General features: G+C 46.2%; 1 protein-coding gene across 8 annotated transcripts in view; it reads left to right on the top strand.

The window, feature by feature from the left end:
- Positions 1–16,040, top strand: part of BAZ2A (bromodomain adjacent to zinc finger domain 2A) — a 1,275,716-nt gene that overhangs the window by 599,284 nt on the left and 660,392 nt on the right. For all 8 annotated transcript variants that reach the window (XM_086959424.1, XM_086959462.1, XM_086959400.1 and 5 more), the window contains 2 exons: positions 1,503–1,757; positions 2,428–2,642. In XM_086959424.1, coding sequence (XP_086815550.1) covers positions 1,503–1,757; positions 2,428–2,642 — 470 coding nt within the window. The remainder of the gene's footprint in view (positions 1–1,502; positions 1,758–2,427; positions 2,643–16,040) is intronic.

The raw sequence follows: 16,040 nt of genomic DNA, 5'->3' as shown, positions 1-16,040 counted from the left end.
TGTGCACTCCTCACTGATACTCGTTTGGTGCCAAGACAGCCGACTATCAGCGAGTGACACAGGAGATCGCCTCGTCCGCACCACACTAACTCCTCATCTGTGGCGTTGCTCGTTAACGTTAACAACAGTGCAGCAAGCAGACACTAGGTCGTCGATATCCTTCTCAATGTATGCAGCAGAGGCACAAGCAGTCCGTTTTAGACAGTAAATGAGGCATGCAACAGCAGCATTACTCTTGTGCAAAATCATTAATCATCCATCTCAGAAAGCCGCGATCCATACGCAGTATCAGTCAGCCTGCAAGCTGTGCGCCGCCATTTTATAGTCCGACCGCTAGGTTCCGATTATATTCCATGCGCTATGTACACCACTGTGCTGCCAGTCTCATGCTTATGCCCTGCAGGACATCAATGTATTCAGTGCGATTCCCCTTGAACACAGAGGAATCCACAGCACTTACTTATGTAGCAGTGTGATAGCCTTAGACGCCGGGTTTAGCTAGATGGACGCCGCCATCTTGTAGCCTACGCATGTCTCACCGAGTCGCGCCGCCCGGTCTCACTTTCATCTAGATTTTCCTGTCGTCACGATGATAGATCAACAGCATGCCGCCTCCTGTAGCAGTGTCACTGCATTCCGATATTCAAAGCTGTCCTTTAAACTCAATTCCGAGTCCGTTAAGCATACTAATTTGCCGCTTTACAGACCTGGTCGGCGGAGCTGCCTCAATAGCCAGCCATTCCGCTGTGCGCCCTCTAGCACCCCTCCCTGTCTGATGAACAAGTTGGTTACCTTCGTTAATGCCTTATCAAATAGAGGCTATCAAGTTGCAGATTCCTTAACGACCCACCCATCCTCCCCAGTCTGCGAACGGATTTCTAGAGACAGGGCTTTCACTTTTCAGGGCCCTAGTTTTCACACCAGTAGTCGGCGTACTTCGTGGCTTCGCACTTCTGGTGTGGAAAGTCCTAAAAATTAACTGACATCAGCGTGCCTGGGTTGCGCATATATAGGCACCGCACACATCACTTCTGGCTCCACTGATGCCACGCCCTCAGAGCTAAAAGATGCTACCTACCGGCACGCAGGGGTATTGGTTACCAAAAAATTTCCAGATCCGGTCTGGCGCCTGAGTATAATTCTAAGGTAAGGAATTGGTGGCTAGAGAGAGTCTCTATTAGATAAGGTGATACCAAAGGTAAGTAACTGGTTTGTTAAGATGGGTGTGGAGTATGTTTACTACCCTTTCCTACCCTACTTTTAGAAACCATTTTTTACACTGGGTTCTAGGTAGATTGTAATCCTTAGTTGCACAATAAATTACATTTTGGGAATGAGGTTGATCTTGTACTAATCCTGTTAATTTTAATAGCCCAGAGAAGTATCTAAAGAAAGCTCTTCACCTCCCAACTAATACTCCTGCTGTTGACACAGAGCATTCTGCAATTGTGTGTCTAAGTTGTTATGTTGTTGTGCCACTAAAACAATTTTCTCTCTTTCAGCCTTTGCCGGAGTTTGCTCAAATTCCTGGCCTCTTTCTGCCCAGCTGTGCCTTTTCGAACTGCTTGGCTGTAGTAGAGTTTCTGCACAGCTACGGGAAGGTGCTTGGCTTTGATATCGCCAAGGAGGTGCCAAGTCTCTGCACCCTCCAGGAGGGCCTTTTTAATACAGGAGACAGCCTGGGTGAAGTAATGGACTTGCTGATCCACCTTCTGAGACTGGTGTTGCGAGATCCAGGGCTACCGTCCTATGCCCAGGTGTGTAATTGAAAGTTCATATTAGCAAACACTTGACTGCTGTATTGGATCTGGGAGCCGTCAGAATGTACATATGTGACCTTTAGGGCTACACTCGGTGAAAGGGACTTGTGTCTGGTGTCCGTCATTATGGGGCTTTTGAGGCTGTAAACACTGAGTAGAGTTCAGTGTTTGATCCTGCTCCACTACTCCATTGGTGGACCCACAAGCATAATACTGGACGGCTTGATTGTTGCAAATATTGAAGCCTTGAAGATGAAATTTTGGAGAAAGCTAGACCTGGTGTTTGTGTGGATTTGGATCTTGAGAATGAGGTATAGGCATGCTCTCAAGTTTGTGCCTGTCACAGTGGTGTCTGTAAGGTTGGAATAGTAAGGAAAGGTCAGTTTTGTGTCATCTACTGTGAGGACCCTGGTACTGTGACTGTGGGAGTACTTATTTAGGGTCTCATGAGTGTAACCTATGTGGATGCAGTACTGAATAACTGTGCCCCTTTGTGTCAGTAAGTGTATTATCCATGATGTTTTTTCAGAGCTTTTGAATATGAAGTTCATCAGATACTGGGACCAGCTTGTGGTGTTCTGGCCTAATGCCTCCTAATAAGTTAATGCTTGGGGAAAGAGGGGACAGGTTTGTTACCAGACCGCATTACTAGTTTTTTGTCTTGCAGTCTCTTAAGGTCCTCGGGGAGAAGATTTCGGAGCTTGAGCTAAATCGGGACACTGTATCAGAAGTGCTCCGTATCTTCATGGAGATTTATGGGGCAGACCTGGAGGTATGTGACAGTCTGCGATCAAAGCCCTTCCAGGCCCACCCACCAGAGACCAAAGCTGCTATCCTGGCCTTTCTGGTGAACGAACTGAATGGCAGTGCCACAATCATAGGGTATGTCATAGCCTTCTCTTTCAGTCTTTGCTCTGAACCGGAGATGTTCATGCACTCACTAATTGCTTGTTTATTATCGTAAATATTACATCACTGGTGACTTTACTGTAAAGGTTTTTTTTGTGGGGAGCTTGAACTGCTACTTATCATGCTGTAAATATTTGCGTATGGTGTAGTTAAGGTACTGTTCATGATGTACCTGTTTTATCTGATGGTAGCCTGCAGTGCTGCTGCTATTGCTGCAGTGTTATGCTTGCACTGTTAAGAACCCTTTCTGTCATTTTCAGACCAATAGGCCAGTCTTTGACACACTGAGAACTAGGTAAACAGACCACAAAGGTCATGAGGGGCAGAAGAAGCCTTTTTCCTCACATAGGAGGGATGCTTTAACAAAAAGGGAAGGCATATTGAAAACAACTATTCCCTGAAAATATCACACAGGGAAATTGTTGTAGTTTTTATTAGATATTGAGTAAAGGTGGAATAAAACAGATTTCTGAGGAAAAATCTCAGAAAAAGGAAGGTTGAAAGAATCCTTAAGAGTCCTGACCTACAGTCAGCTTGAGTCAGAAAAAAGATCTAAGGCTTTTAGGCAAACTGCCAGTGCAGTGCATGCTGTGTAATGGAAGTTTCTGGGTTCCTTAAAGTTAGTGTATGCTGAATACATCTAGTGCATTTTTGACTTGACAGGCACCATTTCCCTCTTTTTTCCCTCTACAGTTAGAGCACTTCTTAAAAATATGTTAACAATATTCCATAGGTCTACTCAATTCGCTGTGTGCTCTATCCCCTCCTGAGGCGGAAGCCGGGAGGAAGCTCTTTTATTTTGTTAGTCTTTTTTATTTTCTGCACGTTTTAAAACCTGCTGTACTTTCAGCTTTTAACATTGCTTGCACTCTTAGCTTGACCACGAAGCTTTGAAAATTGTACGAATATTTTGTGTGATTTCCCCTGCTTGATTTAAAAGTGGTGGTTATTCTCCCCTTGCCCCCCGCTTGATTTAATAAGCGTCACCTCCGTTTTTCACTGACTCTTCCCCGCCACTCGTACCAACATCAGCCGACTTGGGCGCTGAGATAGCGGAGTCCCGGGCGGGTAGAACTAACTTAGCGGCCATCTTAGTTTGGGGCAGCGTTTGCACGCACTCAATTGGCCAGTATAAAAGGGCACCCCAGGCCAGGCTTTCTAATTCGCTGTGTTTTCTATCCCCTCCTGAAGCGGAAGCCGGGAGGTAGCTGTTTTACTTTGTTAGTCTTTTTTACTTACTGCACGTTTTAAAACCTGCTGTACTTTCAGCTTTTAACATTGCTTGCACTCTTAGCTTGACCACGAAGCTTTGAAAATTGTACGAATATTTTGTGTGATTTCCCCTGCTTGATTTAAAAGTGGTGGTTATTCTCCCCTTGCCCCCCGCTTGATTTAATAAGCGTCGCCTCCGTATTTCACTGACTCTTCCCCGCCACTCGGACCAACATCAGCCGACTTGGGCGCTGAGATAGCGGAGTCCCGGGCGGGTAGAACTACCTTAGCGGCCATCTTAGTTTGGGGCAGCGTTTGCACGCACTCGATTGGCCAGTATAAAAAGGGAAGGGCATGCCTCCGCCCAGCGGACGCGATCAGCCGTTGCGCCGGAGTCGTGCCAGAGTCCTGCCTGTCTGCACCCGTCCGCGACCAGGAAGCAGCCACGGTCGTAAGTACTATCACCTGTCGCAATTCTCCATGCCTTATTTCCTATGATAGAGTTATGCTCATGAACCTTAAGCCCAATCACTGTACTTAGATGCTAATCTCCCCCCATGATCTCACCCCTCATCTGCCTTTCACATCTTGCAGTATGGGACAGATTGAAACCAATATAAGGAATGAATGTCCCATACCACGGACCCCGGTCCCTACTCCTCCCGCTAGTAAAACGTTATCCATAAAGGCAGGTCTGATTAACTGCCGCTCACTAGCGAAACACACTTTCGACATTGCCCAAACTCTGGAAGATGAAAAGTGGGATCTCCTCTTCCTAACCGAGACCTGGTTAGGAGATGAAACCAATCCTGCTATATGCCTAGCCATACCTTCTGGCTACAGCATATTCTGTGCTAACAGACAGAGCTCACGCTCAGGAGGAGGAGTCACCATAATATATAGATCTCAGTGGACTAACTCCTCCTTCCCTTACACACAATTAGAACGCATCGAAGCACTTCCATTCTGCGTCAAAATGGCTGCTAATCTCACCTTCTCAGGCCTTCTGGTCTACTGCCCTCCCAATTCTAAAACATCCTATTTACCGGCCTTTTTAGACTATGTTTTGCAGGCAACATCGCGTTATGCAAACTTTACCCTCCTTGGGGATTTCAACCTTCATGTTGATAATCCTTCGGATCCCATCACTCTTAACTTTCTATCTACTTTATCAGACGGAGGGCTAAACCAACTTATTACTAGTCCAACACATAAGGCCGGACACACCCTAGACCTGATTTGTACTAATCTGGACGGAATCTCCATAAATGAACCCCTTCTGGTGATCTGGCCCGATCACTTTTTTATTCCGTTTTCCTTTTCCCTGCACCATCAAGACCGTCCCAGACTCCCGGCCAAAACACTAGGTAGAAATTGGAGTAAGATCTCTCTTGATAGCTTAGCTGCCCACCTCAGCCCTATCAGTTCCTCAGATACAGCTCCTGACTTGGATGCCAGATTGACCAACTTCAACGGCTGGATTTCTTCCGCCATTGACCATCTTGCTCCAATCAGCCCTATTAAAACCTACCGTGCTGCCCCCTCTGCGCCTTGGTACTCCGATGTGCTCCGTAAATGCAAATCGACATGCTAGCTTCTTGAGAGACGCTGGAGACTATCATACTCCCCGACTGTAAGATCAAATATAAATCTGCCCATAAGGAGTATAGGAAAAGAATAACTGAGCACAAAAGAAATTACCTGGAAGATAAAACAAACCGTGCACAGGTATCGTCCAGAGAAATATTTAACACAGTCAGAACCTTCACAGACCCATTAGCTCTCAAACGACCCCCTTTGGGGTCTCAGACACTTTGCAGTCGCCTTTTGGATTTTTTTGAAGACAAAATTGCCACTATATATGACTCCTTCCCCTGTAATACCAACCCAGATAATCATGTAATTAATACAGTCTCTACGGGATCTGACTGTACCTTCTCTACTTTCAAAGAGATTGCCTTAGATCAATCTCTAAGTGAACTCTCAAAGTGCAGATCTGGCTCACCTATGGACCCCTGGCCAGCTAAACAATATAAATCTCTTGCACCTCTTCTTAACCCCATTTTAAATGGGATATGGAATGATTCCCTGCGTACAGGTGTCTTTCCAGACTCCTGGGAGCATGCTCGATTAGTCCCCATACTGAAGAAAGCTAATGCCGACCCTAGTGAACCTGCCAACTACAGGCCTATCTTCCTTTTACCAGCCCCTGCTAAAGTGCTCGAAAAACTTGTACAGCAACAACTAGCAGGTTTTTTAGAAGCACATGGTGCTTTTCATGACTCACAACACGGTTTTAGACCGGGATACAGTACTGAGTCAGCACTGACTGAGATGGCCGATGCCGTACGTTGGAAGTTGGACGAGGGATCAAGAGCGGTGTTGGTGCTGCTTGACTTGTCGGCAACATTCGACACCGTCTCCCTCCCCCTCCTCCTTGACCGCCTCAGATCAAAAGGCATCCAGGGTATGGCCTTGAAATGGATTGCATCCTTCCTGTCCAATCGGACGCATTCAGTGTTCACTCCTCCCTATTCCTCGGACAGTCGTCCGCTTCGGTGGGGAGTCCCACAGGGCTCTTCACTGAGCCCTCTCCTGTTCAATGTTTATTTCTCGCCCCTAGCTGAAATCATCGCCCAAACTGGAATAAAGGCAACATCTTATGCAGATGACATTCAGCTCTTGTTCACTTTTGACAGCCCCACTCAATTTACCTTTGACCCACTAAAAAATTGGCTCTGTACCATTACCCAATGGATGGATAACAATTTTCTCCGGCTTAATGCCGGCAAAACGGAGGTACTATTCTTCCACCAGCCATCCCCACTGGACCCCAAAATCTGGTGGCCCCTTGAATTGAGTACCCCACCCCAGCCTAAAGAATCATAAAAAATCTACGGGTTAGATGGGATTCTAACCTCTCATTCCACCAACAAGTCCATACGGTATCTGCAGCATGTTTTTCCAAAATTAGGATGGTGAAAAAATTCATCAACTTCTTACCTAATAACACCAGGAAGACTATAGTCCATGCACTGATTACCTCCCATCTGGACTACGCTAATGGCCTGTACACTGGACTGACTGCTGGTCTTTGCCATCGACTCCAGACAGTCCAGAATGCTGCAGTACGGTTGGTGGGTGGCATTCCCCATCGCGAGCACATCTTGCCTCATCGCCGTAGACTACATTGGCTGCCCATACAAAAAAGGGCAGAATTCAAAGCACTTGTACTGGCCCACCGGGCAGTGAGGGGAAAGGGCTCTGCTTACCTTTCCGCCTGCCTCCCCCCCTACAGCAATGTCAGGCTTCTTCGTTGTTCTTCAAAAAACCTTCTTACCACTCCCAGATTTAAAAAAGCATGCTCCGGCAGTAGAACCTTCCAAGTATGTGCCTCTGCCCTCTGGAACAAGCTACCCATTTCCATCCGGATGATCCAGGAAGAACCCCCCCTTTCGGAAAGCCTTAAAAACTTTTCTTTTCTGTTAAATTTCCCTCTAAAATCTAGTTCTGCTTACGAATGCACAGGAGCGCTGGGACGCCCCGTTGGGGTAGCTGTGCGCTATATAAAATACACTACCGTAAATAAATAAATAAATGCTGCAATGTGTTTTGGGTTTAATGACAGGGCTGTAGTTTTCTACAGTTAAAGCTGCTCTAATTTAAAAAGGATACACACACACACACACACACACACACACACACACACACACACACACACACACACACACACACACACACACACACACACACACACACACACACACACACACACACACACACACACACACACACACACACACACACACACACACACACACACACACACACACACACACACACACACACACACACACACACACACACACACACACACACACACACACACACACACACACACACACACACACACACACACACACACACACACACACACACACACACACACACACACACACACACACACACACACACACACACACACACACACACACACACACACACACACACACACACACACACACACACACACACACACACACACACACACACACACACACACACACACACACACACACACACACACACACACACACACACACACACACACACACACACACACACTCTCTTTCACACTAGTTATAGTTAGCTGGAAATTTTACTGACATAAAACCATTGAAATTCCACGTTATAGTTAGTTGGACTCACTATAACTTGCGCGCCTGCAGTGCACTGCTGATGACGTCACAGATTACATCACTCATGACATGGTCTGTGACGTCATCAGCAGTGCATTGCAGGCGCGCAAGTTATAGTGAGTCCAACTAACTATAACGTGGAATTTCAATGGTTTTATGTCAGTAAAATTTCCAGCTAACTATAACTGGTGTGAAACCTATGGTTTTTTCAGTGAATTTACTAGGTTTTTTAAATGCTAATTCTTAACTATATATAGGGCCTCAAACCTATTTTTTTTCCAGTGAATTTCAAATTTCAAATCTCAATAGGTATGAAATGTAATATTTTTTATAACGAATTTTATAATTATGTAATATATATATATACATTTTTTTTAATTTGTTTGCCCCGGTGCGCTCCCGGGGCGCGTACCGATGCGCTCACCGTTAAGCGCAGTGCTATGGCGCGCCCCGCGGGGCGTACCGGTGAGCGTCCCGTTAGCGCTATTGCCGCGAACGAAAACAACATTGTGACGTATCGCGTAGCCGCGGGATGCGTCATATGACGCACAGCGTAAGCGCACCCGGAAGCACGCATGCGCATACGATCGCAAAATGTTCTGACACGCTTACGCTACGTGACCCGGGGCTACGCGACCTGTATGCAGACAGAACCTGCCTGGAACCTGTCTACCTACGAAAGAAAATAATGCTTTTTTAATAACAACCAGGACACGAACTTACCAAAGTTATTAATTTTTATTCACTTCTTGGGACTACGAATCCTACAATGCACAGGGGCTTTAAGCCCAACCTACTAAGGATGTCATTAAATAAAAACATACTTGCACGAAGTGAACACTCGATGCCTGGTTCTTTTCAAGCTCATGAAGAAGAGGCGTATTGGCCTCGAAACGCGTCGGCAACATGAAGAGAATCTGTGGTGGGTGAGATGCAGGCTGCAGCGAGGCTTAACATGACCTGATGGTCGGGGCGCTGTTGTGTGACCTTTTCAATGCAGAGGCAATTTGTTTTGTATATATATATATATATATCCATATCCAAACTTTTCCAACCAGGGAAAACAACGGGTCGCACAGCCAACCTGGATTCAAACAGTGATCCTTTTTATTTCAATTGTTTCCAAAGGGCAACAGGCGCAGAGATCTACGCGTTTCGGTGTCACTCCACCTTGCTCACGATCACTGGGTATTACACACCCACAAACATTTAAGCACATTTTTTCAAAAACAATAGTATTTCCTGTCACATGGTGTGCTAAGGATTCTGGTCCTTGTAGTTTTTACCAAAAAGTTTGAAACAAAGTAAAATTAAAGCAGAATGCACCCTTTTCTAAAATTAGAATACATTACTTATTATTCAAATATTGCATTGATTCATGCATCTTGCATTTAACTGTGTGTTAACTTTGTACTGCCTTCCAATAGGCTGACTCATAATTATGAATTTCAAAAATCAATAGTGCATACAGTTCTAATTCAAAAACATTATAGGTGCCCATAAAGTTCCTCCGACTGGTTCAACCCATTCGGATGCAGGGTCCTCAGATTGATTATAAATTTCCCGCTCGCCCTTTGTTATGGTTTGAATGCCATAGAATCTCATTTTTTGCCAATCACCCTGATGTGAGAGCTCCATGTGCTTGGCTATGGCATTAGAGCGGTCCTTGTGAATTGTAGCCCTCATGTGTTGTAAAATACGGTTCTTAAGTTCCACAGTCGTGCTGCCCACATATTGCATGGGACAGGGGCACTCCACTACATATACAGTGAAAGGTGTCTTGCACGTTATGCATTGTCTTATTTGCCATTTCTTTTTGTTAGCCAGAGTTATTTCCTTTGTCTGTTTGGCTATCTGGCACATTTTGCACCCATGGCATTTCATGAATCCTTTGGTTCTCAGCCAATCATCCTGTCTTTTCCTCTGGAAGTGACTGTGTATCAGATGGTCTTTTAAATTTTTGGCACGTCTGTAAGTTATCGTTGGGTGTGTTCCCATGAGCTCCTTGACTGTGCTATCCAACTGTAATAGCTTCCAATTCTTTCGGAGAATTTTACCTATCTTTTCACTTTCTTGTGAATAGTCTGTGATGAGACGGATTTTTGTCGTCTCTGGATCATCCTCCTTATTTTTTCTCTTCAAACATTCTCTGGTTTTAGAGCTGCTTTTTATGAGACTGTTTCTCACTGTTTGCAGCTTATATATATATGTGTGTGTGTGTATATGTGTGTGTGTGTATATGTGTGTGTATATGTGTATATGTGTGTGTGTATATATGTATATGTGTGTGTGTATATATGTATATGTATATGTGTGTGTGTATATATGTATATGTGTGTGTGTGTATATGTGTGTGTGTATATATATATGTATATATATATGTGTGTGTGTGTATATATATATATGTATATACATGTGATCAAGCCTCGTTTGAGAGGTGAAACGCGTTATGACGGATGGCTGGTGTAATTGAGTAATAAATCACCGAAGAACTAGCACGAAAAATTGGGCTTACTCTCGTTATTCCTTTCGGTAAAGAACTGGTGGTGAATGGCGTTTTCGTGATATATATATATATTGCACAGGTGATTTTAGTTGACCACTTGCTTCCACTTTAAAAGGTGTACCTTGCATAGAAAACGCTGTCATGTGATCAAGGCTCCGTTGAGCCGAAACGTCGGTGACTCTTTCTGCCAAATAAAGATCTTTGATGCACCTCGAGGTCCGTGTCCGGAGTCTGCTTGCTGGCTGTGCGAGCGCGCGAGCTAGGAGACAAACGGAGTGCAGGATATATATATATATATATATATATATATATATATATATATATATATATATATATACTGGAACGCGCAACAAAGGCACTCCAGGGCGAGGCGGTCGTGAAGGATTGGGAGATCGTAATCCAGTGATTTCAATATATTTAAAAATATATTTCAATAACGACTGACGCTTCTGCTGCAAGCGGGGTGCTCCCGTGAAGAATGCTGCGGGAGATTCGCAGTAAGAAGATATCAGCGGAAGAGTGCGAAGGCGACCGAATCAGGGGTGAGTGAACCGGCGGGGTGTATGTCAATTTCGCTCGACTCTGCAGCGCGGCGGAGGCTGCGTTCGGGTGGGGTGAGGGGGCAGCCGCCTATCGGTAAACAAACCCCTGTGAGTGAAGCCGGGGTGTAGCGTGTCATTAAACGTAGGAGATTTAAATCCTATTTCATACAAATAACGCTCACCTTAAATGCACAGAGCATGGCCATACCCGAGTTGAGCGGGAAAGATTAGCAAGTCACCCGGGAAGGAAGCCGAGAAAGCACGTCATCGGCAACAACAAAGATTCCTTAAAGGGGCCGTGCAGCATTACTGGAAACCGAGTGAACACAGTGTGTTCTGCAGGAAGCAACAGACACGTTTCTTTGAGATTCAGCATACTTTTGGAACAAGGGAGCTGATTATCCTCAAAAAATTACAAGAAACAACACACACCTGGCTATTGAAACAGTGTATCAATAAGAAACTTAATAAATCAACCCTGCATAGTTCAAAAAATGGCAGATAAATCAAGGAATCGCCAACTAAGGGCGAGCAAGCTTCTGAATGACGATAATCCCCCCATAATGACCTCTGATGCTAAAGGGGATGGAGGAGAAAGAACAAAGGAAAGAACAATTGTCAGCATAGTTAGAGAATTGCAAATACAGCGAATCCAAGAAAACAATAAATGGTGGGAAAAAACATCTTTAGAAAAATATATTGAATTCAAGAGCGTCCAGCGAGGTCTGAGGATTCTTATAATGCCAACCTTAAATGACTTGGATACAGACTTGATAAAACTATGGCAGACAGATACAAATGAATGCTCCTTCAAGTTAATGAGAACCTTAATCATTCATGCGGAGAGGAAATTAGAAAAGATCACGAGCACAATAACGGCACTAGAATCAGAACTCGCTGATATCCCGACATCTGAGGAAAGTAAAGAGGCAATTGAGAACATGGAAAAGAAGGTGGCAAAACATGAGATGGAGGTGGAGAAGAGAAAGGCCAATAAGTTCACTAGGGATAGGTTGGACTATATGAACGGACGAATTTATACATTCGCACGTAAATATGACACTTTAAGAAGTCATGTTGCCATGTATAAAAATATGGATAGAACCAATGAACCGACGGAGGATGTGGATAGCTCGGAAATGAGCTCTGTTGAGGGAGAATCCACTGCAACACCATTGGATTTTCGGGGGGAGATCAAGCTAGCACATATGGTCACGCGACAAAGAGGAAGAGGCAGATCCAATGCTTGGGGAAGGGAACAACGTCCACCAAAGAAACCCCCGACAAAGGGAACAACGTCCACCAAAGAAACCCCCGACAAACCAAAAACCAGAAGGGGTGGAAAAAGAAGTAAAAGCAAAGCGAGGCAAAGGAAAGCAAAAGTAGCTATGAAGAAGAGCATGTCAATATCCAACAACATAGTTATAAATCTATCCAATAAACAATTGTCGGATATACAACTGAAACTCTTAAATAGAGGTCTTTCATTTTGCCCAACAAAAACTATAAATGCACCCAACGCACGCATTGACCTTTACAAATTTTGCCGGAAAGTGAAATTGAAAAAATATTTTGCCGAAAAAAATCAAAGCAATAAAAAAATATGTTTCGAAAAGAAATGAAACTACATCAACTGTCGCACAAACAGATTTAACAGCAATGATAACTCTGGCGTCAATCAAAGAAATCCCCTCCACCAGCCAAGAGGACAACACAATAACTCCGGAAATGGAAATCAACTTTTGTAAAAACATTGGGATAGCGACAAACCTAGGAGGTAATAGCGGGTTGAAAAGAAGTTCAAAATTCTGCCCGCAACTTCCACCAGGCAACAAAGTGGATCTATTCCAAGAACTTATGGTCGAGGAAATAACAAAAATTGCAGATAAATCTGTAAGAAATGGACAAATGAAGAAACAAAATCTGTCTCCAAAAGAATATAAAGCCATGACGGAATTGAAAAACGATACATCGATAATCATTAAATCTTCGGATAAAGGGGGCAACCTCATCATACAAAATGTTTCAAATTATATTGAGGAAGCGAATAGACAATTGAAAGTTCAGGAACACTACGAAAGGTTGGCTACAAACCCTATGGAAGAATGGATAAGTGAGTATCATTCTATGCTACTGAACTGGAAAGACAGAGGTCTATTAGATTTTGACGAGTATAGCTACCTGAAAACCGACAATCCAATCATGGCAACCATATATTTTCTACCGAAAATTCATAAGTCACTTGAATGTCCACCAGGGAGACCAATTGTGAGCTCGATAGGATCCCTATTGGAATCTACATTAAGATTCATAGACATTTTTCTTATGAATTATGTGACAATCCTACTGTAAGTGGGTGCCCTTGGTGCCCCCAGGAGAGACAGTAACCTGTGACCCCTCCCTCTTCTTTTCACAGCCCCCGTTTCCTCCCTCGTGGAACCGGGTCGAGGAGCGCTACAGTTGCGACGAAGAAGACCATGACAGCGGCCCCTTTAAATGGTACGGAGGGCTAGAGGAGGAGGGGCCCGACTCCACCTTAAAGGAGGAAGGTGATCAGGACCAGGTGTGTCTATACACCGGAGGAGCGGTCAGCAGAAGGAGCGGAGCGGTGTGGAGCAACTGGGAAGAGAGCTACGAGTTGTGGGAGGAAGACGACGTGTCGGAGAGAGCACTGCGAGGAGGAGAAAGGCGGGACGGCTCGATCACTGCGGAGGAGCCGAGGAGAGAAGTCCGAGGGTTCGGAGGAGTGCCAAGGGAGTCGGAGGTATCTGGAGAGGCAAGACAAGCGCCGGAGGCGAGCTCGGACGCAGACACTACCGAAGGCGAGACCGGAGCGGAGGTGCACCAGGAGAGAGCCGAGGAGGCGGACGGATCGGGATCCGAAGACACCCAGAAGCCAGGAGGCCACCGACACCGCGCGCCGCCCAGCCACTCCCCTGGAGGGGCGTGGCTCACAGAGGTGCGTTCCCGTATAGCGGGTTGGGTGGGGAGAAAGGTGAAACGCGAAAACCACCCTTGAGTCCTTTTTAGTGTGATAAAGTAAACACTGTGTGCACATCCCCCACGGTCACTAGAGTGTTCTCGAGCACCGGGCATCCCTCACTCCCCACCCCCCTTATTTGTTTGGTTGTAGCTTAAACCGGCAGTGATCCTAATATACCTCTATTGTTTCCCCCCTCCACCGTTGGAGTCAAGGGCAAGACGGAGTCGGAAGGCGGAGAGCGGAGAAGGCCTCTGACAAAGAGAAGAGAGGAAGGGGTCATATCCAAGAGCCGGAAGGAAAGAAGCCGCTCCCCTAGAAAGACTGTACCAAGGAAAACCTGTACTGACTTTCTTTTGCACACATTAAAATCACTAAGTACAGTAACCAAAACTCGTCTCCTGCCTCTCCCTGTCGCGCCCGTTACAGTGGTGGAGAATGCGGGCACAGGGACCATCTGCATAACAAAGATGGAAGAGGTCGTACAGAACCTGGTGAAGGGGCAGGAAAGACTCGAATGGGCCATACAACAGCAGATCCTGACGGCAGAGGCAGACAGGGAAATAATGAAGGCAGCAATGACCGCCCGGGCCCTGGACCCCACCGTTGTACCCGGACCGGTAGCCTCTGTGACACCCTCCCCACACATTAGCGGGGTATCCTTGCAGAAATACCAGCCGGGAGAGGACCCTGACTCCTTCCTACTTGACTTCAAGAGAGCCGCCCGAGCCTGCGGGTGGCCCGTGGTCAAATGGCCTTTCTTCCTCGCCCCCCTGCTGGTGGGCGAGGCCCAGGCCGCCTACCATGTGGCCAATCCGACGGGCGATACAGCGTATGCAGACATCAAGCGGATTATTCTGGATCATTTGGGCCTGGATCAGAAGGCCTATCGCCTTCGGTTCAGGAAGGAAAGAGGGGTACCGGGAGAAACCCCCAAAACATGGTTTGTGCGCTTGAAAATGGCCGCCGACAAGTGGCTGACCCCTAATCTCTGCACCAAGGAAGAGATTATGGATAGGGTCTATCTGGAGCAGTTCCTGGAGGCCCTACCTTACACGACTCAAAGGTGGTTGAGGCAGCACCACCATCTCACCACGGCTAAAGCGGTGGACATGGCAACCACCTTTTCCTGGGTTCAACCGAGGCTCTCCCAAACATGGGAGAACGAAAGACACAAGCCCATTGTAAAGAGCGAAAAGAAACCACTGAAAAACCCAGAGCCCAGCAAAGCCAGAGCATGGAGACCCGAGGGGCCCCCGCATAGTGGGTCTCAATGCTTCGACTGCGGCACGTGGGGACATATAGCCCGACTATGTCCAAGGAGGAGACAGCCCGAAGAACCGATGGAAGTGGGCTATCTCCCCAGAGCGGTGATGTACTCGAGTGAAATGGGACATGCGTTTCGAGTAAGTGTTGGGGTAAACGGCACCTCCCTCCAGGCCCTATTAGATTCCGGCTGCCGCCAGTCAGTGGTCCAATCCAGACACGTGAAACCAGCACAGATAGTAGCCCAGGAACAGGTTAATATCCGTTGCGTACATGGGGATGTTAAGCCCTACCCGGTAGCCCTATTGCCCATCAAACCCCAAGGTAGTAGACCCCATACGATCAGGGTGGGGGTACTCGCCACTCTCCCTGAGGACCTTATCATAGGTACAGATAACCCCGAATTTTTGGATATGTTCAATAGGAGTTTCACACCCGGGGAAATCCAAGCCAAAGTACTGAACCCGGAACATTCCATCCCCGCCCTTGTGACAGCCGAACCATGGATCTTAGATCGCAGTTTCAGGTTCTCCCAGAGCAATGACGCCACTCTATTCAATGCATGGGAGGCAGCGGAAAGGACCCGGGACCAGAACCCCATACTGTTTCCGCATTTCTTTGTGAAAAATTACCTGCTATACAGACAGGGACAGAAGGACGATCCCG

Source organism: Lissotriton vulgaris, chromosome 1_1 (genome assembly GCF_964263255.1).
Source record: "Lissotriton vulgaris chromosome 1_1, aLisVul1.2, whole genome shotgun sequence".
Taxonomy (NCBI): Eukaryota; Metazoa; Chordata; class Amphibia; order Caudata; family Salamandridae; genus Lissotriton; species Lissotriton vulgaris.
Note: the sequence above shows the minus strand (reverse complement) of the source record. Positions and strands in the feature narration are given on the sequence as shown.